Here is a 23,122-nt window from a genome sequence, read left to right as displayed (position 1 = left end):
ACCTCAATAATCTAAAAAACCTATTATATTATTATCCCATATATGCCAGAATAGTTTTGGTACAAAAAATACATAATAATAATAATAATAATGTCCTCTAGACCGATTTCGGCCATGGCGGCCAATCTCAAGAGAGATTAGCCAACTGCGCAGGAGATATTATAGTGCACAAGTGTGTGCGCAAGCACAGGTGCACTCTCTATTCCCTAACTCTCATAATCCGATGGGACGGCAATCCGACACGACCGGAAAGAGTTCAGGCGCAGGACCAACGGCTTTACGTGCTTTCCGAGGCACGGGAGTGAAAACACTTTTAATTTCCGGACTCCGGGCTGCTACTGAGAACTTTCTGACAGAAAAACCCAATAACTTTTTATTGGCCCGACCTGGGAATTGAACCCAGGACCTCCGGGTCCGCGGCCTTACATCAAACCAATAAACCAACGAGGCAGTCACTACACTAAAGAATACATAATATGTTGCTTATAATAGAGCCTTATCTACTTCTGTAATAGCAATTTTTAGTTTTCAATTTACAAAGTGTATTTGTGTGGTTTAAAACGAACTTATGAGCTGATAGGGGTGATATTGGTGAATTTATCAGCGAAGCGAATCAGGCGAGTATTCATAGTTGTATTTATTCTAGATTTCTATTAAGATAACTCAACGTTATTATCATTAGTATACATATAAGCGTATGTAATATTTGTTTTATGACGTTAAAACTGACCTGTTTTCATCCCTCCTTGGCAGTGTAAACACCCTTGAATTGCCGAATATGGCTCCATTGACCTGAATGCGAATAGAATAGTGGCAAATTAAGCTTGTTTTATGGATTGGTTGAATTTAATGACATACCTAATACTTTTACATTTTAAATAATACCAGATACGACATATATGTTAAAGCATTAGGAATTTTCACACGTCTTGTTAAGTAGGAGTCTACAATGTACATTTTTAGAGTTGCCGTATAGAATCATATGTGAAGTATGCGTTTGAACTTTGCTTTCCTAACAAAAACCCTACTTACAGACGTCCATGTATACACTCGTTAAAGAAGTGTAGTGTATTTCAATATGTAGAAATAAACAAAATTGAAGTGTTTGTCTGTGATTTGAAAATAACTCTTTTCAAAACAAATTTTTCTTTTATAATATCGTCTATTTTTCTGTTTTTTCGATTAATCTTCACAACTGGTTTTATACGGAGTATACAATGATACCGTTTTGTCTTTATTACATTAAAAATCGGTTGATTCTCAAAAGTTATACCAAGTTAGTTTATAATATGTACCTACATTTTATATCCTCCTGGTGGTAGGAATACGATTATTTCAGATCTTTTCAATAATGTCATGTCAATCCAAGGTTAAAATTGTTTATTTATCTATACTATTCTTGCCTACAGAACAGACTATACGATATTATAGTAAACAAAAGTTAATAATAATAATATCCTAGGACATTTTTTCACACACGGCCATCTGATCCCAAATTTAGCTTGTAGAAAGCTTGTGCTATGGAAACCAGACAACTGATATACTACATATAGTACTTTTCTTTTGTAAATAAATACTTATATAGATAATGACACCCAGACTCAGGACAAACAGACATGTTCATGCACACAAATATCTGTCCTGGGTGGGAATCAAACCCACAACCTTCGGCGTGAAAGGCAAGTTAATAAATGCACATTGGAACAGAGTTAAAAATGATAATATTTGAATTATTTTTAAAATATTTAATAAGTATAAATATTTATAACGTGGATATATTATTAATATGATCGATACGGAATTAAAAACACGTAAAAATCAGTGAATGGATTTCGATAAAACCGCATGGTAATAATGTTATACGTCTATGAGCTTAGATAAGAAGTTTTATTAAAATAAAATGAAACAGTTATATTTATTGAAAATCATTTAATTGTCTATTTATTAGTGTATTTCTATAATACAAAATTTCCATTCATTAATGTGACATTTTTCCATCGGACATAAAATATATAGGGCCGATCTAACACAATTTCTAATTCCGGTGTCTCGTCCCACTCAATTCCTGCAATAAATAGGTAATTAATATACGATTAAGTTAACCAGCTAATACTACTAACAAATTTACACTTTATCGCAATCGAGCAACATATATATATATAATATATATATAATATATATATTTCGATCAGTGTAAGCTCTGAATGCTACGAATAAATCAGTAGCAATCGAAATCGTTTGTCAAAATGCTCATTTGTCGACTATTTTGTGTTGATACGATATGTCGAATAATCCTTTGGAAAAATGTCGAACAATTTGATACCTTTTAATATTTATTATTGTTACTCATAGTATTGTTAATTTAATTATACACTATTTACGGATTAATTGTCACTAACAATAACTCACATAGACCTTATTAAGACGTGGCCTTGTTTGGGAGTGTCAAATGGTGAATACAGTACTAAACTAATTACGATGACACCATAGATTTTTTTTTTTACTTTTTAAAGATTTCACATAATACAAATATTCCTAACAAACTATAAGCAATAGATTTGTCTACGTAATATTCCATTTGCCAGACGTTATTGTTATTGATATTATTTTCAATAGATATTATTTTCAAACATGTTTTCATAAAATAATTACGCAATCAACACTATGTTGATTGCATTAGATAAAATATGTATTAGTATTAAATATGTGCAAAACATACCGTCGTCTTTATAAGCATGTTTGCCAGCTTCTGCCCAAAACATAAGGCGCTGGACAGCATGAGAAAGACGAATTTCATCGCAACCACTGGAATTGTTCATCTCAACTAAACGAGAAGTGCCCATCTATAAAAATATGCTTATATTTTACTAGGGTTAACGTAATTGATAGAAATATTAGAATTATTAAACGAGACATTATATAAAAAACTAATTACGAACCGTTTTTAGTTTGCCTGGTAACAGTAAAGTCATTCGTAAAGTGTAAATAGGCATAGTTGCGGCAATTCGCATTGTGCGCATATTTTTATTAAGATCTTGTATGCTTTTATTTGACATGATCTCCGCTAAACTTCTGATAGAGTGTCCCCGAGGAACCAGCAACATAAGTGACAGGTCAGGAGTTGCATAGTTAATTTCGATGGCCTAAAAAGAGAACAATGGCGTATTAAATATCTCCAGTAGATAGCACATGCAAATGGTAAATGTTTATCGTTGGGGGCGGTACACGAGTATCGAATTTATTGCGTATTCATGTGGATAGTATCACTAGTTTTGATTCCATTGAGCTTGAAGCGATGTTACGTTACGGTGGCTTTGTCTGTTTAATTTTAATTAATTCAATTCTCGTCCGGGCGGAATGTCCTCCGGAACGGGAGCAAGACTTGCACGACGAAGCTAAGCTGCACAGCGATTTATTATGCGCCTACAACTCAAACTACCGCCCTGTTAAGAACCACAAAAGTGCCGTTAATGTTAAAGTGCGCTTCGCTTTGAAATATATCAGCTTCGATGCGTTGGAAGAAACAATAACTCTCCATAGTTGGGTGGCCTTAAACTGGAAGGACGAATATTTAAATTGGACGCCGAGCGATTACGGTAACATTCAAGAAGTCCAAATAGAGAGTCACGAAATATGGTCGCCGAGTATGGCTCTGTTTAACGCAGATGCAACTACATACCAATCGGACTCGTTTTATACAACCTGTTTGGTCAATAGCGAGGGAACGGTCACGTGCGTTCCGCACATTGCGCATACAGGAATATGTCGCACGACACTACGCAGCTGGCCGTATGATGTGCAGAATTGTACACTGTATTTTGGCTCGTGGATGCACACTGGCGAACAGGTGAACTTTACATTTTACAATACAAAACCGGTCGTGCTTGACGATTTTCAAAACGGTCCTGGTTGGAAACTTTTAAATGTTGCCCACGATCGACTACCAGGAGCGTATAATTGTTGTCCCAATAGTACGTATCCGATGTTGAAATACACATTCACGCTGCGAAGAGAAGCAGCCGGCCCTGCTGCTATTATTGTAGTTCCATCGATTGTCGTCGTACTGCTGACCCTTACGTCCCTATTGATGGATATTAAGGACAACACTCGATTAATGCTGATATGTTTCAGTTTGTTCGGACATTTCATTTTTATTACCGAAATCGGATATATAGTACCTAAGCTAAGTTCCGACACACCAATTATATTATTATTTATCCGAGATTCGATGGTAGTTACACTGGCGGGTATATTGGTAACATTAATGCTGATGTCTCTGAGGAAACGAACTCTGCCGCCGCCAGCTTGGATTGTATCCCTCAACCGACTCGCAAGTAGCGGACCAGGAAGATACGTCATTTTCACAGAATTCGATCCTAACGTTTCAGTTGAAGGTAAGGTGCTCACAGAAGATTCGGTTTCCGGTTCTAACAACGACAAATCCAACAGCGCTGTCGATTGGATCCAGTTTGCTAGTCTGCTTAATACCTTTGTATTTATCGTATCATTTATTGTTTATTTCATTTTAATAACTACTTATATCCCTACTGATTCTTAATTATTATAATTATATTAATAACAAAACAAAATAATTATGTAAAATTCTACCTCTAAAATAAAACTAAAATTTAATGTTTAATGAAATAGAATAATAGAATATATATAGAAATAGAATAATTTATGTTTATTAATAATCATAGTATACGTATGTTTAATTCTATATAAAATGTTTTAAATGTAGTTTACCCTGATGTTTTATTAAAAAATTAAAATTGTTTTATGTATCGGAATAAAATAACTTGTAAATATAAAAAATCAGAACATTACTTTTTTTAATAATAAGAGAAGAATAAAATAAATTAGTTTAATTATTTTTCCTCACGTCAGCATTCCATTCGTCAAGGGGACAATATCGCATGATATCGTTAATCCGTATCATCCGTACGGAGCTAGGAGTTGCTTTGCTTGCGTAATAGAAGCGCCTGGTACCGTTTAGTACAGTGGGAGGTGAACGCCAGCGAGCGCGAATGTACATGGTGTTCAACAATATCGAACACACTCCCCCTGACATCTCTTCCACTTCGAAAGTATCACGCATTGCACCGCCCGAATCTTCTTCGATCTACAAACAAAATAGCATATTATTTTAGTGACGCAATACATAGTTAGTTAATTGAGTAACGAAATGCGAAAAATTAAACGACTAATTTCAGAGTCAGATACACCCGAAGGTAAATCTTCTTTTTTAAACTGTTTGTGCAAATATAACTGTTAATTAATTATTATGCATACATATATGCAATTTAACATTTTGTGTCGTCAAATTTTAAATCCTTACTATTGTTGCTTGTAAACAAAATAAACATATCTATTGAACGAATTTTTCTTTAGTGAATATTTTATATAAATTGCTGTAGTATATGTTTAATATTAATTTATAGTAAATATCAATAAATTATTAGTAAAAATAAGTGTTTGAAAAAAAATTATTACCATAGAATTAAGACTTTTGCTTAAAACAATTGGAGTCTCCGTGCCATTAAATCGCCTCACACTCAGTTGTGCAGCTGGTGCGACATTGTTGACAAACTGCTGGCTGACTGGCAACCCTGCGCTGAGTACGAGACGGGAAGCCCAGCGAAATTTTATATCCATATTTGAATTCGGTAGCCATGAAATAATATGTCTCAACATTTTTATCTCTTCCTAGATATGAACAAGAAAACCTTATTAAGTTCAAAACCTTATTCACCTACCTAAAACCTTATTATCTATATTTATATAACCTATTTTAAATTTCTTATAAAAAAGAAAGTCTGAGGTAAATATTAGATATATGTATATTATTTGTATTATTTAAACATTATATTTTACCTATTTTTTGGTATATTATAAAGTTTTTAAAAACTTTGATAGTCATTAATATAAAATTACTAGTTAATTGTACAAAATTATACCTATATATTAGGTCCTTACATATGAAATTAGCGTTTCGTCGTACTGATCACTTTGATCTGAAATATCTCCTCTTTGATTAAAAATTCCAAATTTAAATTTATAAATTAATTTAGCTACAGTCATTAATTTGTTTTTTCCTCATTATTTTTTTCTTTGACGTCGCTTATTATCGCTCAATGGAAAACATGAAATTAGTATTAGTTTTTTTGAGTAAAGGGATCAATGAACTACTTATGAGATGGCAAAAGTGCATAGATAACAACGGTGCATACTTTAATTAATTAAATATATTTTACAAAAAAACATTGACTTTATATTCCTCCCGTACAAAACGCCAAATTCATATGTAAGGACCTTATATTTTCAAATGTCTTGAAATTACATATAAAATTTGTGTTTACCATTTGAGATGCATTGTACCCTAAGCATTTCTCGATTTCTAATTTAGTGGATTGATCAACTTCTGTGGATATAGCCATGAGAGCTAAATATAAAAACAGTGCTGATTGAATAAAACTAATTCCATTTTCTTGACGATTAAGCGGACTTATTGCTGTAAGTTTATTAAATGTCACCTGAAAGTTAAATGGACTTAAATATATATATATACTTATATATAATTTTTACTAAAGCTAATCTAACTTATTATTATTTTAAACCCTTAAGTTCAAAATAGAGTGGACATGAATTGTTACTTTCTTTAAATAGTTGCGAGCAAACGAATACCTACATAATATATTATTTAACATTTAATAAGCAAGGGCATGGACATTTAGTCTGTGTGTATGATATTAAATAATAATAATATTTAAAAAAAAAGCGGAGAGTTCGTTTGATGTATATTACATCATTGGGATAGATCGATGATTCAAATGAGATACCTAAATTAATTGATTTTGTAATTGGCTATGAATATAATTGACAAATCAACATATGCGAAATGTGATTACAGTTATAAGTAGGTACAGGCCAAGAGACAGATCGAAAAAAACGATACGTTTCTAACAAGGAAATAATTGGAGATATGATTTTTCACAGAGATCACACTGTACCGACATATTATTGAAAATAACGTAAGCCAATGATAACTATTGGTAGTTTTTTTTGTCGTATTCAAATTTAATTAATATTTACAGTTTAGGTTATCAATTATCACTCATTATTTATTAAAGAGATATTTGAAGAAAAATTTTTATTATAGGTACTTACCTGGTAAAAGACACGTTCAAAACGATTTAATGATTTAAAAAATATGTCAGCAAAATCTTCACTTGATTTTTCGCTTTCTTGAATTTTTGCAGGCTTTGTATTAATATTATTCTGGTTATTAATATTTGATTTTTCGTATGCAGTTGTCATTATCGAATCGTCTAATGAATGTGTAAATGTTTTATGCACGGTAGTATAAGTTGGCGTCGTTACTTGATAATTAAACTTTCTTTGTTGTGATAAAAAAATATTCGTCTTATTTTTATGGATTTCATTATTATGATCATAATAATGAAATGGCGAAATGTTGTAGATAGTTGACGATGGAATAGTATCGTCTATCATTCCTTTAAGTGACACAGGTACTGGAGCAATGGCACGCTCTAAGTGAAGACGTGAGAAGGGAAACTTTAAAACGTGTGAGTGAATTCTTCTGATATTCAGCGTTTCGTAATGAGGGCCATATTGCAAAGCACTTGGGCATTGTACCCATTTGTTGTTATAGTAACACATTTTGAACAAACCATGTCCGACACTTTGAGGTAATTTGTATCGAGCTATTGGCGTTAACTTTGTTATTCGTACATCATAGGGATTTACTTCAGAATATATACCAAAATATAAAAATAAAGTTCGCACTAAAAAGCAGGGAATCATATCCGATATAGATTGTGGAAAATCATTACTTAATCGAAAACAAAACTGTTTTTTTGTCAAAACATATAATACACTTTAATGAAAGAGATCGTTATTTTTCGATAGCGAAGTTTTAGAAAAATATTTTGTTCCGTGCGATACAAGTAACTACTTAGTAATGAACTAATGGTTCTAATTACTTTGCTGTACGGTTCAAATCGATAAGCAGCAAAAATATCAACACTTCCGCTGCCTAGATCACATGTGCCTCTCATACTGCAAACACCACAAGATCAAAGGAAAGAAAAAGTTTTCTTTTTGAACATTTTTATTTACAGTTAAGGTTGGTATCTGCTTGTTGTGCCCAAAATAATATGACGGAGAAGAAACATGAGTTGATATCTAAAACAATATGATAAACACAATATAATAAATAAATGAATTATTTTTATTTTATTGTATTTAAAAAGTACTCAGATGTTAATCTCTTACTTGCGATATAAATAGGTATTTAACTTTAGGTTTATTTGACATATTTTAAAGCGAATAATTATATACCATAACCTATCTCCAAACGTTTATAACTAATCAGTTTAAGCCGCAATAAACCTGAGGGTACTAGGGGTTTGTTGATTTTAGTTGAAGGAACTAAGTGGCTATGGACAGCTTCTCGGAAGCAAAGGGTTGCTTTTGAACATCTCCTTATCAGATAATATTTTCACCCCAGGGATGTGAATTGCTGTTCTCGAGTCTACGTCGATCTTGAGTCATCAGGGATCGGGATAACAAATTTGGTTCGTTTAAATGAATGCCTTGAGCCTAATAATTTAGATGGAAGATTTTTTATTTCTATTTGTATGAATATACAAAAAATAGGCTTGTGTTTTTGGCACATTTAAATGGAGACAGTGCAAGTGTTAAACACGATAAAATCCTTGGTCATGGTTGGCTGAAAGTATATTGAGCGAGACCGTCATGTTACAAAGCAACTTGTATTCTCTATGTAATGGTAAATAATATTGCTTTTGAAATAATAATATATGTATAATATAAATATATTGAATCAGAAATTTAGTCCGCAGGAGTATGATCGTCAAGCAGAATCCGTACATATCTTTAAGAGTCGTTTGCATAATTATTCTTTATCAATGTAACTATAGCATGTTGTATTATTATATGTATATGGTTATTTATTTCTTATATAAATATATATGAGTATGTATGTTAGTATATTACATATTTGTATTAAGTTCATAAGCTTTCAATAAATTTTAAGTATCAGTTTTTCGCACACTATGCCCGATTAATGATCCTGGCAAAAGACTTGGTTCGTAACCAGATTAATGATTACGATTACAATGTATACCTAATCATTAACTGGTGGTAGAGTTTTTTTCAAGCTCGTCTACCCAGACGAGGTAACCTGCCCAGGTACCACTAACTCATCAGATATTCTACCGCAAAACAGCAGTACTTGGTATTGTTGTGTTCCGGTTTGAAGGGTAAGTGAGCCAGTGTAATTACAGGCACAAGGGACATAATATCTTAGTTTCCAAGGTTGGTGGCGCATTGGTGATGTAAGCGACGGTTAACATTTCTTACAATGGCAATGTCTATCACGATAATCAATCACGTTAATGGATTAACGAAAGGAAAATTAATCTTATTCGGTGATTAAACTACGCGGCGATTTACAGTCTAGAAGCGTTTTTTAATTACCGAGCGTCCGAATTACATTCGATCGGAGCATACGTTTATACTAATTCTGAATTGAGGTCCTAATAAAGGTTACTATTATCACTGTTATAACTTTTTATAAAATTTGCATTAGATGTACAATAAAAAATATTAAATTGACTTTGTAGAGCTAAATTCATATATTATGTAAAATCAATCATACAGATTTCAAAATAGACTTTTAAAGAATAGTAATTTTGAAAAATTATAAAATTATTTATTTAAGAAAAATCTAAGCGAGCGAAGACGCGGCCATAAGCTAGTACTATAATATGATGTATCGCAGTGAAAATACATCTTAGCTCGAATTTAATATATTAATATAAATTTAATTATCACTAGCGCCACTGTATGACAACATAAGTGAAACGAATTAATTCTGAATGCGAATTTTATTTTTACACTGATTGACGAGCCAGTTGGCGTGGTTGGTAGATACTTGCCTTTCACGCCGAAGGTTGTGGGTTCGATACCCACCCAGGACAGTCATTTGTGTTCATGAACTTGTCTGTTTGTCCTGAGTCTGGGTGTCATATTCTATATAAGTACGTATTTACAAAAGAAAAGTAGTATATATAGTATATCAGTTGTCTAGTTTCCATAGCACAAGCTTTGTACAAGGTTAATTTGGGATCAGATGGCCGTGTGAAAAATGTCCCAGGATATTATTATAATTATTATTTAAATTCTGCGATCTTTGTGATTTCGATTGATAAAAAAAAATATTTGAAAATTGATGACAATTGGAAATTACTCTTTTCAAATTATTTTAAAATATTAAATCAAGTTTAACATCGTTAACCAAAGAATATTAAAAAAATAATATATAAATATGAAACATAAACAAATGATTATATCTAAGGTTTATTTTACTTACACACTGTCTTCGTTTACAATATTATCTCTAACTGCTAATTTTATATCAAGGCACCCGGTCGTTAAAGTCTTAAAATTAAGCATTTATTCTTTAAGACAATAAACTATTCCAATATTAACTAATAAAAATAATATTTAATATACTAAACACAAACCACTTTACACTTAAGTAAGTACTATTAAGTAGATGTTGTATTTATGCGCTTTCCTTTATGGATAATTTTCCATTTTTTTAACAATACTGTCATGCAAAGATTTTCCGTATTCAGCCAAATATTAATAGCTAATTTTTGACGATATAATATCAATCGTAAAAACTTTATGTACAGATTTATTTTGTATATGTGAGTCATTTCGTAGTCCTTTTCTTCCGATATTTTAAATAATTTTATTTAATTTCCGATATTTTAATACGAAAGTTACCTAATGATTAGAAAAACACCTGTATTATATTGCTGTTGCATTTGAATTCTTTATTTAGATCATAGGTGTATAATTTAGGCCTAAAAGTCCCTTTGATAGCTTAGTCTGTTTTCTTCATGTGGTCTTTCCCTGTACGTTCAGATTAAATTTTGATGTGGTTGTTTTTTTTTTTAAAGCGACAGCGTCCTCTAGAATCCGATCCTATCCAGTATTGCCAACCCATCAGTATGTCTTTCCATTTTTAATTAAATAAATAAACCATTAAAATAGGTTAAAAAAATATGTTTTAAGTTAAAAGGTTTTAATTGAAGAGAAAGATAATAATTATGTATATAATTAAAAACATCGTTGTAGTTACATGATTGTTGCTTGAACATAGAAATAATATAAAATCAAGGCTTTGACTTTGTGTAAGGCATTTTTTGAGGCATTTAAATAAAACTAAAAGAACTTTCAGCTTAAACGAGAAAGTTTCTTCACTTCACTTAAATTCAACCTTTGATTTTAAACACTGTCACTTCAATCAATACATATTATTCAACTAGTTGTGCTTTGCGGTTTAAACCGCGTGAAATTTGTATATGTTGTACCTTTTGATACATCTTAACTAATTTTGATGAAATAAAGATAGACTTAGAATACTCTTTATGATAATGAAGCTATTAGCATTTGTATTTTCTACTGTTTTAGTACTACCCCCAAACAAGCAAAAATAAAGATAAGTATTTTGGTTTTGATAACTTGTAATGGCATAATTTTAAAAGAGGCAGTTTTAAAAGAGCAATTTTTAAATCTCCAAAAAAATAACTTCAATTATGTTCATTTTTATAGATTCTTGTATCATCAGTCTGGAGCTTTGTACATAACCCAAAAAGAAACTATTTTCTTTCAGAAAATTATGCACATAAATATATGATAACATCTCCATCTGCATTACTGAAAATAAAATTTTGTGTAGAAATCATAAAGCGTCATTTATATAATAACAATTATACAGTTCGTGTCATATTTTACTGGTGGTAGAGCTTTGTGCAAGCTTTCTGGGTAGGTACCACCCACTCATCAGATATTCTAACGCAAAACAGCAGTACTTGGTATTGTTGTGTTCCGTTTTGAAGGGTGAGTGAGCCAATGTAATTACAGGCACAAGGGATATAACATCTTAGTTCCCAAGGTTGGTGGAGCATTGGTGATGTAAACGATGGTTAACATTTCTTGCAATGCCAATGTCTAATGGCGTTTGGTGACCACTTACCATCAGGTGGCCCATATGCTCGTCCGCCTTCCTATTCTATAAAAAAAACATGTAAAGTGTACGCTAAGTACATAAATATGATCCATTCTATTGATAAGAAATGGAAAAATAATACGTTTTTCATGATTAATGCAATTGATGGTTATTAATTGCAAATTGATTACGTATTTATAATGAATCCTCCTTTTTATTTGAAAGAAATAAAAAAAAACAGTTCACTTATCACGACAGCGTCATTTCAGTTAATAAAACCATTTCATTAATTAATAAAATTAGACATTGCCGAGTCTACTCTTACTTTAGTAACTAACTAACTTTTCTAGTTCGAAGATAACTTGCTTTCGTGCTAGTTACTCAGTCTTTTATCTCGATACGATACTTTGTGAAATAAATATTAATTGAATTTTATTACATAAAACACAGTTCATATAGAGCAGATAAATAATCGGTCGACAGAGAATAAAAGGTGGCCGAGTGAATTTTCTCTGTCAGACTCACTTTCAGAATCGGAGCTATACATATATAGCAAGATAGTTATAACGTTCAATTAAAATAATAAAATTGCCCACAATTCGACTGTTTATTGTATACAGGGCGCGGGACATAAGTAAAGTTGACGAGTACGGCAGAGACAAGAGATCATTTTGGTCTTACCATGAAGTCAATTGATTTCTACGTCAGAGCGGCAAAGTTACGTGACGCTAAGTGTTCATTTTTGGAATTACATTTTTTTATCTTAACAAATCGTGGACGGTTATATATATTAATAAATTGTAGCTAAAAATAACATTACGTTCGACCCCAATATATTTTACATTTGTCATACCGAGATTCAATGATTTAAAACAAGCAAGATTTAGTGAGACCAGAATTTTTTCAACTGAAGTCGATTTATCATCAGTTACAATCATCGATGTAACGGTGATCGTCATTTTAAATCATTAAACAAAACGTGAAGCTGTCATCATTTGGAAATGTAGCTTCTCTGACTTCTACGAATAATTTTGCAATCGTGGTAATGCAATCTTTACAACGTCGATTTTATTATTGTTGACAATTTTAAAAATTAATTAAAGTCATCAGCAAACCATATATTATCACAAATTGCCAAAAATCCTGATGAATAAAAAAAACTTAAATATTATAATCTTATAGGGGAAAAAGAAAAATAAAAAATCTATTAATACTTTATATTATATATATTAACATAAAATATAGACTTTTAACAATATACTTTCGAAAACAATACTGAGTTATTACATTTAAGTGCACTTTGTACCTACGTTAAATATATTATTAAAATAATTGTAACAAAAGCTCAACTGGTATGAAATACGAATGTACATAGTAATAGAACCATTTAAACATAATTTTCCAAACGTAAATATGATAAAAACTCTTCATTCATAACCGTACTGTATTTCAACATCTGACATAACATATAGTTTGTGATTCACTATTGAGTATTTAATAAAAGTACATCAAAAATATTACTCAAACTTTTGTATTTGAAATATGAATATAGTTTATCTGTTTCGTCATCTGTGTTCTAAAAAAATAATTGACTGCGAGTCTCTTAGATAACAATCGATTGTAGAATGTTGAATCGACACGCATTACTTTCCGCGGTTAGTTGCCATGAAATAAATAGTGTTGTTTGATACGATAGTTGCGAGGAAGGGACGGTCCGCTACGAAGCTCAGCACGGGGTCCTCGTCTATCATCGCGGAACAAAGCATGATGCCCATCGCTGCAATGCAAACACCTCGATCACATTCGAGTGATTTCTTCGTCCCAAACATTATCCAAATGCGAATAGACAAAACATGGCATTTGAAAGCGAAAAGCATATCTAGTGCAAACACATACAGAAAATTACAATTTTACAATGATATAAGTAAAGAAGTATATTAATTTCTGTTTATTGTTTAAATACGAAGTAACAATAATTAGGTATATTATTTATGTCGGTAAGCTACATATAAAAACTTAAACGTATTTAAGCTGTGGTTACTGTTTAAAGAGTTTTCAACTAAATTAATGTATGAAAGATACGAAACACGGGGCTAAATCGTCTAATTTTTTTTTAACAATTGTGCAACATAAACGTCTCGGGTAAACATGCGCGATGCGATGTGCTTTGACGTTTAACGAAGCGGCGAAGTCGACAACGGGTCTCTAGCGGGCGCGGTACACGCCCACGAACAGCTCGGTGCGGTCCTGCAGCAGCGCGTACAGGAAGGGCCGGTCGGCGACGAAGCGCGGCGAGGGCGGGCGCGCGCAGCGCAGCATCATCACCATGCCTGCACGCACACGCACAGGGCGACTACAGCTCCGAGCGCGCGGGGGGCGCGGGGCGCGCGGGGCGGGGCACGAGAGCCGCCAGCACGGTCTGCCGCGCCAGTACGCACCAAAGCGCCGGCCGGTCTGCGCGTACACGTACGCTCTCCCGCAGCGAGCGCTTCGCGCGCACCGCGCTCACTACCGCCCGGCAACCCAACCACGTATACACACATTCACGACCACTCACCCGCAATGCCCGATGCCGTAAGCGTTTTTAGTACGGTATTATAGCGAATGAAATATGAATCCGGATGATACGATGACTTTTTTTTAGAAAAAAAATTTTTTTCGAGCTACGACTATGAGTAAGAATTAGTACTTGTTAATGGGTCTGACGATGAGAAGTCTCTCAAATTAAAACAATAAGTTAATTTTATTTTGAATATAAATGTTATGTCGTTCAGTCCTCCTTCGTAAAGAACAGAATTACATAATGTACAAAGCATACTTTTATAATGTTACGTTAAGTGTTTACAATGAATCAAAACTTACGCAAATGATTTAATTGACCAGAAACAGCGAAAGCACCCATTTGTATAAAAAATAAACACGTTATTTAATTTTAAAACAAACAATAATAATTATTGTAAGTGTCTGTGTTGCAAAGTAATATTATAATATAATGTTAGAACAATTCTTTATATTGTGCGAATTATGCTGACAACCCAAATTAATGTATTGTTTAATCGTTCATTATTTTATTTTATTTCATCTTTAGCATCAAAAATTACAAGTTCTAAGTGACTACACCAGCTAAGCAAGGAATGTATGTACTTCTCTCTCATTTCAGAACCATAAAAAGCACATATACTTTCAACCCATTCTCAACTTTCAAATACCATTTAAAGATTTTAATATTTCATCGTTCATAAACGAATGGGATGTATATACCATAACTATAAAGATAGCAATGAATAATTTTAATTCTATTTTCTCTATTATGTGATTCCCAAAAAGTGTATAAAAGACATACCCGTAGCGGCTGCGGCCTCAGCACCCTCCTCATTGACTTCGATGAAAGCTTTCTGGACGGCCTTCGACACGAACAATTGTTCTGGTTTGCTAAGAACCTTGGTGATGCCAGAATCTTGGCTGTTGAAGATAGCTTTGATACCGAGCTGAAATTATATAACATTTTGTTAGATTTACATTATCTATGAAGATCACGGTTTTTTTTTTGCAGTTCATAATGCGCTTTATGACGTCACTGACGCCTGTCTGTACTGTTAGCAACGTTATCGAGGTTTTTTTATTTTTGCATCATATTAATTTATGGTACTTTTTATAAATGAGTTGTAATAATTTAGGATATCTAGTCTTAGATGTGCTAAATTATTCTAAATGTGTTTCTTATTTTCTGTAACAACAAAGTTTGTTTGTTTATATTGCTTAAAGTACTTTCGTCTTTAAGCTTTGAACGTTCTTTTTTATATATATGAGTATGATTTCTGATTATTATATATTCTATCATATTATGTTGTGTAATAAATTAACTAATTACTTATATCCAATTATTTTACTAAAGCTATATAATCACTGCCACGTAACAGTTTCAAAATGTCCTTTAACAATGGTCGAATGTCACGTGTACATATATATTGTTTAAATATTAGCTACATAATTATTTAAATATATAATAAACATTACAAAAACTATATTGGTCTTTAAAAAGAGTACCTTTTTCTCCAGTCTGTCAAGTATTTTTTATATGATGAGTACTAACAAGCTTTAGTTGCTATCACTAAAAATAATTTTGTTATAAGAATAAAAAAAATGCTCCAAACATGCAAATTCATTTTAAAAGTAAAGTAGCAGCATTTAAATGTTCTACTGCCCGATTAAGGCCTCCTCTCCAGTTTTTTTTTAGTAGAAGGTTTAACGCTCATTCCAACAAGCCGCTTGTTCCAACAATGCAGGTTGTTGGAATACACATGTGGCAGAATTTCAGTGAAGCTAGATACAATTCATTTTAAATTTTAAATAGTTATATATTATATATAGTTTTTTAAAAGCTATGTTACCAACAAGGCTATTTATAGATATATTTTATTACCTAATAACAATATAAATGGAATTAAAAATATAACATAATCTTATCATTAAGTTATGTTTGCAACGATAAAATATTTCTTATAATTGTAATTTTCCTATCACATAGATTATGATAAGTCAAGAATGTATAAGATAGCTTATAACAAAATTACAATGAATGGCACTTTTTTAATAATAAAAATTATATATATAATTAATAATATTTTATTTAGGCATTCCATATATCTAGGGCATGTTACAACATTGCAACTAAAGGATATTTCAGACTGATGAAACATGCCTGTCACCAACCTTCCTTGATAATCTTGGCATTGAGCTTGGCATTAGTGGTAACCTTGGTATTGATAGAATAATGAAAGAGTAAAAAAAATATGTAACAGCCTCTAAATGTCCCAATGCTGGACTAAGGCCCCCTGTCCTTTTTGGGAAGGTTTGCAACCTACTCCACCACTCTGCTCCAATGCGGGTTGCTGTATGTGTATCCAGATTTTCATCAGTCACATTCAGGTTTCCTTACGATGTTTTCCTTCAACGCCGAGGCCCAAGTATATATAAACAAAAATTAAGCACATGAAAATTCAGTAGCGCTTGTCAATGTTGAACTCGGAATTATCGGTTGAGATTCTCGTCATCTAACCAAGCGTCTATCACGGCTCTATATGCTTCATAGACGATAGATACTTGATAGAAGAATCTAACATAAAAAGCCCTTATTTTCAGCTCATATGATGTCTACGTGGTATATATATATAAGCTCTAGTAGATTACCTTGGGCAGAACTGTTGCTAGATCGATTTCTGTTTCGATCTTGAATTTAGGTATGGTGACTTGAACTTTAGTCTTGTACATCTTGTCCATTTCGGCGAGCAAGTCGTAGCCGTCAGCCAGCTTCTTCATCACGGCGTCGAGCCCCGTGATATCGCGAGGAAGGATTATGAGCATGCTGGCCTCGTCTCCCACGTAGGGTATTTGAAGCATCTGGAAGTTACATTTAAACATTAAACATACGTTCTTTGTTTTTAAGAAAACGGTTTGGAGTTTATTCCATCACGATGCTCTACAACAGGTTGGTAAGAACAGAATACAAATGTACCTTCAGGTACATGTTAAAATTGTATCAACGACACATGCAGGTTCTCTCACGATATTTTTACAAATCAAGCTCATAGAAATTTGTTGTAATTGGTCAATTTTAACGCAGTGCAAATTTTATGTGGTTTATTATATTACAAAAGACAAATGCGTTATAAGAACACAAATATAATTTACAGAAAAAAAAAACTTTAAGTAATTAGTAAGAAGTGTAATAATTCTTTAAATAATGTACATTATTTTCTAATTTTTAATGATTATTTATGATATTAATGCAATTTAATGTTATAATCGATATTGTACACTTAAAACTTTCACGATATATTTCACGTTTTATTTATTTCTACGAACGTGTGTCACTCAACTCAACCTAAGCGGCTGGACCGATTTTATTTGTTGTTTTTGTGTGTATTTGTGAATGGATGGTTTAAATTGAACCCGCTAGGTGCTTCAATCGACAAGTAATAATTATTATTTAACCCGTACGAATTCGGGATAGAAAGCTAATATACTATAATATTCGTCTTTTAATTGCAATTGTCTGTCGAAACGTCAAACACAAACACGTCTAACGACATTATAAATATTATAATATATAAAGTAGTTATTGTACATAAGAAGACCTCCATCGATAATATAAAAATATGCTGGTTTTTATATAATTAATAGCAGTGCGGATTGATTGCGTGGTTGGATATGCAAGCGGCAAAGTATCCGAAACATCCAGGTTTCCTCACGATGTTAAAACCTTACACAAGCAAGAGATGAAATAACAAAAAAGATAAATAAGCACATACAAACTCAATGGTGCTTGCCTGGATTTCAAATCACAATCTTTGGATAAGATTCACGTATTCTAACCACTCACCATCTTCTATATCAGCTCATACATAAATCCACGTCGATAATATTTAATGTACAGAGCTGATTTTTAAATATTTTTCAATAATCAATTCATCTTGTTTGTTTATTAGAGATAAGCAAACATTCATTTGATGTAAGTGCAATTGGATGTATTCCAAGCCGCTACGTGTGTTTATATTTAAAGAAAATGTTATTATAAGTGTTAGTATTTTTAAAATCTCGTTATAGCCGTAGCGATTAACTAATTTTACTTTATTCTGAACGGTCATTGGTTGATTTAAGTCGATGACGCAATTGACGACCAATGAGCGTTTAGTATTTAGTCGAGACCTATTACTGACTTAGCTCATTTCAAAAACTAATAGTTAGTACAGCATCTAAGCGCAAACATATTTTAAACAAAATGTGCGTTTTTATAATTCATTTTCATTTTTGAATAGTTAACTTGACTATTGTAAGACACAGATAAAAATATAACACTAAAAAGGTTTACAGCAAACTTATATTAATAAAACCGCTTTTTGTTTATCACACAAACAATATAGAAGATGATAAAATAATAGGCTTTATAGCATAATATGACAAAAGAGTTCTAGTAAAAACGAATAAAAAAATAAATAAACAGATATAGCACGAGGCAGACCTTTCTTTTCCAGCCTAAGGAAGACCTAATGACTAGCCTGACTCAGGATTTGAGCACAAGAGAAACGTCGTTGGCTACTAAAGGAACGGATAACTTTTCGATATTATAGTGTAACACGCTTCTACTATAAGATATATATTTGCGTGAAGGTCTTTTTATCGAAAAAAAAAACAGTATACAACATATACATATATAACACTAGCCTTGAAAAAAATGCTAGAAATTAAAAAAAAAACTTAAAATAATGTAATGTTACCTGAGCTCTTAGTTCTGAGCTCTCCCCGTAGTGGTAGTCGTCTTTTTTATACATCATAGGAACATCCACCGTATTTTTATCATCGACATGGAATGGTTGCTCGATGGTGTGAGCCGGATCGAACTGCTTCTTCCATGTTCCCTGCAAAATATTTTTAAAGTTGTCATTTTAAAATCATCTGGTGCTTTAGTCCCTTGTCAATTTGTTGAGAGAATTTTTGACTTTGGCCTTTGATCAATAAATATGATTAAAAGCACTCAATTTCACTTTTTTTTTAAGAACTGTGAATATACTTTTAAAATGATATCAACAATTAATCACAATTTTTTTTTATTAGTCTAATTGGTACTTCAAATTTTACTATATCCATTTAAATAAATATTAGCAAGTCAAGTAAAACCACAGATTAAATAAAAACAATGTTTGTTAAAATATGATATGATAAATTTCTAATTAAAAAGTTTCCTATAAAGAAATAATAATTTTAAGGTTTACCTTAAAGTAAATAGCATTTAAGAGTACAAGACGTGTGTCATTATTGAGGCTGTCTGCAGAAAGGAGTTCCTTAATTTTTTCATTTGTTTGTTCCTCAACCTGATAAATGAAGAATATAATTTACATAATTGTAGTATATGTATATACAGCATATGTAACAAAACATTTACATTCAAATATAAATTGATAAATTATTTAAATTGCAAACATTTGTAACAATCTCAATGTGTAATTCTAATTGTCATTGATAATATCCTCCAGGCCAATTTAGGCCATAGCACCCATTTTCACAACACAGTGCAGTTTCAAATACAGTGCACAAGTGTGTGAGCAAACACAAATGCAATAAAATAATCTGATGTATTGTTGGAAGTGTTTGGGTACCATTGTTAACAATTTTTACCATTATTAACCATTTTAAAAACTCAGTTTAAACTTTATTCTTAATATGATCATTTTGTTAATTAGTGATATAAAATTTTAAACGAAAGTTATAAGAATGCCTCAATGTTTTAATACATAATAATTTCATTTTTTATTGAAACAACAAAATTAACTGTATCAATAGAGTATAGCCAGTTATAATCGAAGCAGGGGTAGAGATAAACAAGCCCTGAAATTTACATATTTAAACAATAAATTAACAATAACAATTTTACTGACATTCATAACACTATTTTTCATGAATGCCTAACGGAAACCATAGGTTATTCAAGGTCTCGCTCAATAATATCATGTTAATTCAATGTAAAGTTATTTATTGATATTTACTCCTCCTGTGATTGGTATAAGCTATAGATGTGATACTCACCCATTTGTTAATAAGATTAGCTGCTGCTGCACCATTACTGAAGTTCACTTTTTCAAGCGCAGCATCAAATACTTTGATAGCATCTGCTTTTAACTGCCCATCCAAATCATAATCACCCTCTTTTATGTAAACTTTATTTGCAATTTTGAGGGTCACACCTTTAATAGATTTCAATTTTGCTGATACTGAAGAAAATGAAGAACGAATCTAGAACAAGCAATTCAAAATTAAGCAAAATAATTAAAAATGCACATACTATATAATATAAATATAAAACTTACATCATCATCTCCAGGAATGCCAAGAGATGTCAGTAATTCTGAATGAGCAGGCTCACTTGTTCCCAAAGTCAAGAGAGCTAAGACAAACTCTGCCGATAGAGGTGAGGATACCACACTAGTACTCTTATCTAGTTCCTGAAATAATAATGATACATAAATTTACAATTATAACATTTATTATATTATTTTCCAAATGACTTATTATTTATCAATTGATAACATTTAAATAACATGGATTCTTTAAGTATATTTCATGCTTTCTATTATAATGAAACATATTTTTTTTTAAATTGGTTTTATTTTTATTTATAACCAAGAGTAAAAATGGTTTATAAATTAATAATAATGAAAAGGTTAATTATGAATACTTACATTACAGAACTTCGCTGAAAACTGGGCTATAGATGAAGTAAGCGCTTTGGAATCCATGGTTGTTGAAGATATTGTTTTCACTCCCAATACTAGAGCTAAAACCCGCAAATTCACTTAATTAATTTCGGAAAAATTAGCTTCAATAAAGGTATTATCGTGTTCGTGCCGCTTGGCGTTCTAATCGTTAATACAATATCTGCAGACACTAGGCAGCGGCAATGATGTCATCGACTAGCCCACCCACAAAATAAAACATTAATATAATACAAACGAATAACGAAACCCAGCTATGTACCCATTTACTGCGTGATTCACAATTCAGTATAAGTTTCAAGGTTACTTAAACAAAAAACTATTAGTAATGTAAAAAATAATTACTGAGTAGAAATGTTTTTCTGATCCACATCAACGTTTGTAACTTAATTTTATCAATCAAAACCAATCCTTATACTAACAATTATTTATTAATTTAAAAGCTGACCAATCCGCTGTTATTCTTATCTTATCGATTTCGATTTCGTTTTCGGAATAAAATTATTGTTAGATATGATTTATGAGTCTATAAAATAATGTTTACTTTTAATGTCAATACATTACATACAATACAAATGACATAACACAATTTTAGAAATTACAATGAACAAAAACCAACTCAATGATATATAGTCATAATAAGCATAATTGTTTGACAGCTTATTATAAATCAGTTCTGTGTAGCGTGAATTCTAGTGTTGCAGCAGTAGTAAAATCAGCGATTATATTACGATTTGTTATACTATTATTAGTTCGAATCAATATGGTCATCTATGTATATTAAATTGTGTCTGTCTATATGTTTTTATCAATGATGACATCAATACTCACCCAGGCCCAATAGTTTTTTATAGTATTTGTATTCTAAAATAATGTCTATTTTTTTGAATACTCACGGAAGTTAGGAATTAAGCGTTTCAAGTTTAATGAATAAATCTAAATTGGGTACGATATATTGAATACTAGAATAATACACAGATGCATTATCAAAAATCTCTTTAAATATTACAAGTATCTACTTATTGATCCAAAACAGTAAATTCACACGAATCTATAGAGATAATGTTATGCTATCTTATCTGTAAATATCGATTTATGAAAGAATATAAATATATGTTTCTAGTGATCACCTTCTGTTTTAAACTAATACTTATGACTAAATTAACCTATTCAATATTATATTTATAGGTTTATAAAAGAATTTTCTAATAATAGTTAATTTTTGATAAAAATATCATCCGTTCATAATGCTGTTAGAATAGAGAATCCCTTTTGAATGGAGTGCAGTAATACGTGAACTATAAATACCTGCAAAGATTAAACTAATAAGGTGGGTACTGTAAAGTACCGTAGTATACCTATCATCATATAAAATTTATTTATTTTTAACCGACTTAAGAAAGAGAAATTTTCACTTCATTTGTAAATATCGACTGTATTTAATTTTTTGTTGATCCAATTTTGATGTTTTGATTGTATTTGCGTTAGGTTTTTAATTTAAATAAATCTCAGTAAAATATCAAAAAATAACCTTTTTAGGTATTTCTTTTTAAATTAACAGATTAAATTTAGGAGATACTTTAAACACATTATGTGCCTTATCTAAAGCCTTTGATTGCATTCAACATCAAATTCTGGCTATGTAAACTTGCTACTATGTTGAATGCATTATGCATTCGTATTTCTTATTTTGTAATATTATATTTTTAATTTTGAAAGAACTAAAATATGAACAACAACATGGCTTAGCCTAGGCCATTAGTGAATCTATTTCAATCACTCTGAA

General features: G+C 31.5%; 3 protein-coding genes across 7 annotated transcripts; 1 reads left to right on the top strand and 2 right to left on the bottom strand.

Annotated features, from left to right (window-relative positions):
- Positions 1-1,928: 1,928 nt before the first annotated feature.
- Positions 1,929-10,574, bottom strand: LOC126777846 (antichymotrypsin-2-like). The gene is made up of 8 exons (XM_050501080.1): positions 10,418-10,574; positions 7,168-8,205; positions 6,360-6,533; positions 5,494-5,706; positions 4,883-5,122; positions 2,940-3,143; positions 2,720-2,843; positions 1,929-2,065 (listed from the first exon to the last, which is right to left on the bottom strand). The coding sequence occupies exons 2-8, from the start codon at positions 7,822-7,824 to the stop codon at positions 1,956-1,958; spliced, it is 1,722 nt and encodes a 573-aa protein (XP_050357037.1). The 5' UTR covers positions 7,825-8,205; positions 10,418-10,574; the 3' UTR covers positions 1,929-1,955.
- LOC126777853 (neuronal acetylcholine receptor subunit beta-3-like) lies at positions 3,157-4,644 on the top strand. Its single transcript, XM_050501093.1, has one exon. The coding sequence runs from the start codon at positions 3,203-3,205 to the stop codon at positions 4,556-4,558; it is 1,356 nt and encodes a 451-aa protein (XP_050357050.1). The 5' UTR covers positions 3,157-3,202; the 3' UTR covers positions 4,559-4,644.
- A 2,704-nt stretch (positions 10,575-13,278) lies between the features above and the next one.
- Positions 13,279-21,885, bottom strand: LOC126776198 (antichymotrypsin-2-like). 5 transcript variants are annotated; one of them, XM_050498510.1, is made up of 9 exons: positions 21,682-21,885; positions 21,304-21,398; positions 20,932-21,066; positions 20,651-20,857; positions 19,840-19,938; positions 19,345-19,485; positions 17,258-17,467; positions 15,411-15,555; positions 13,279-13,844 (listed from the first exon to the last, which is right to left on the bottom strand). In XM_050498510.1, exons 1-9 carry the CDS (start codon positions 21,707-21,709, stop codon positions 13,711-13,713), a joined length of 1,194 nt encoding a protein of 397 aa, XP_050354467.1. In that variant the 5' UTR covers positions 21,710-21,885; the 3' UTR covers positions 13,279-13,710. The 5 variants fall into 5 exon arrangements, with proteins under 5 accessions (XP_050354467.1, XP_050354484.1, XP_050354458.1 ...); XM_050498527.1 differs by having other exon boundaries at positions 13,704-14,397; XM_050498501.1 differs by lacking the exon at positions 13,279-13,844 and adding an exon at positions 14,404-14,575.
- Between the last annotated feature and the right edge of the window lie 1,237 nt (positions 21,886-23,122).

This window comes from Nymphalis io, chromosome 2, assembly GCF_905147045.1.
Source record: "Nymphalis io chromosome 2, ilAglIoxx1.1, whole genome shotgun sequence".
NCBI classification, from domain to species: Eukaryota; Metazoa; Arthropoda; class Insecta; order Lepidoptera; family Nymphalidae; genus Nymphalis; species Nymphalis io.
The sequence above is the reverse complement of the archived record's forward strand: the minus strand, read 5'-3'. Positions and strand labels throughout refer to the sequence as shown.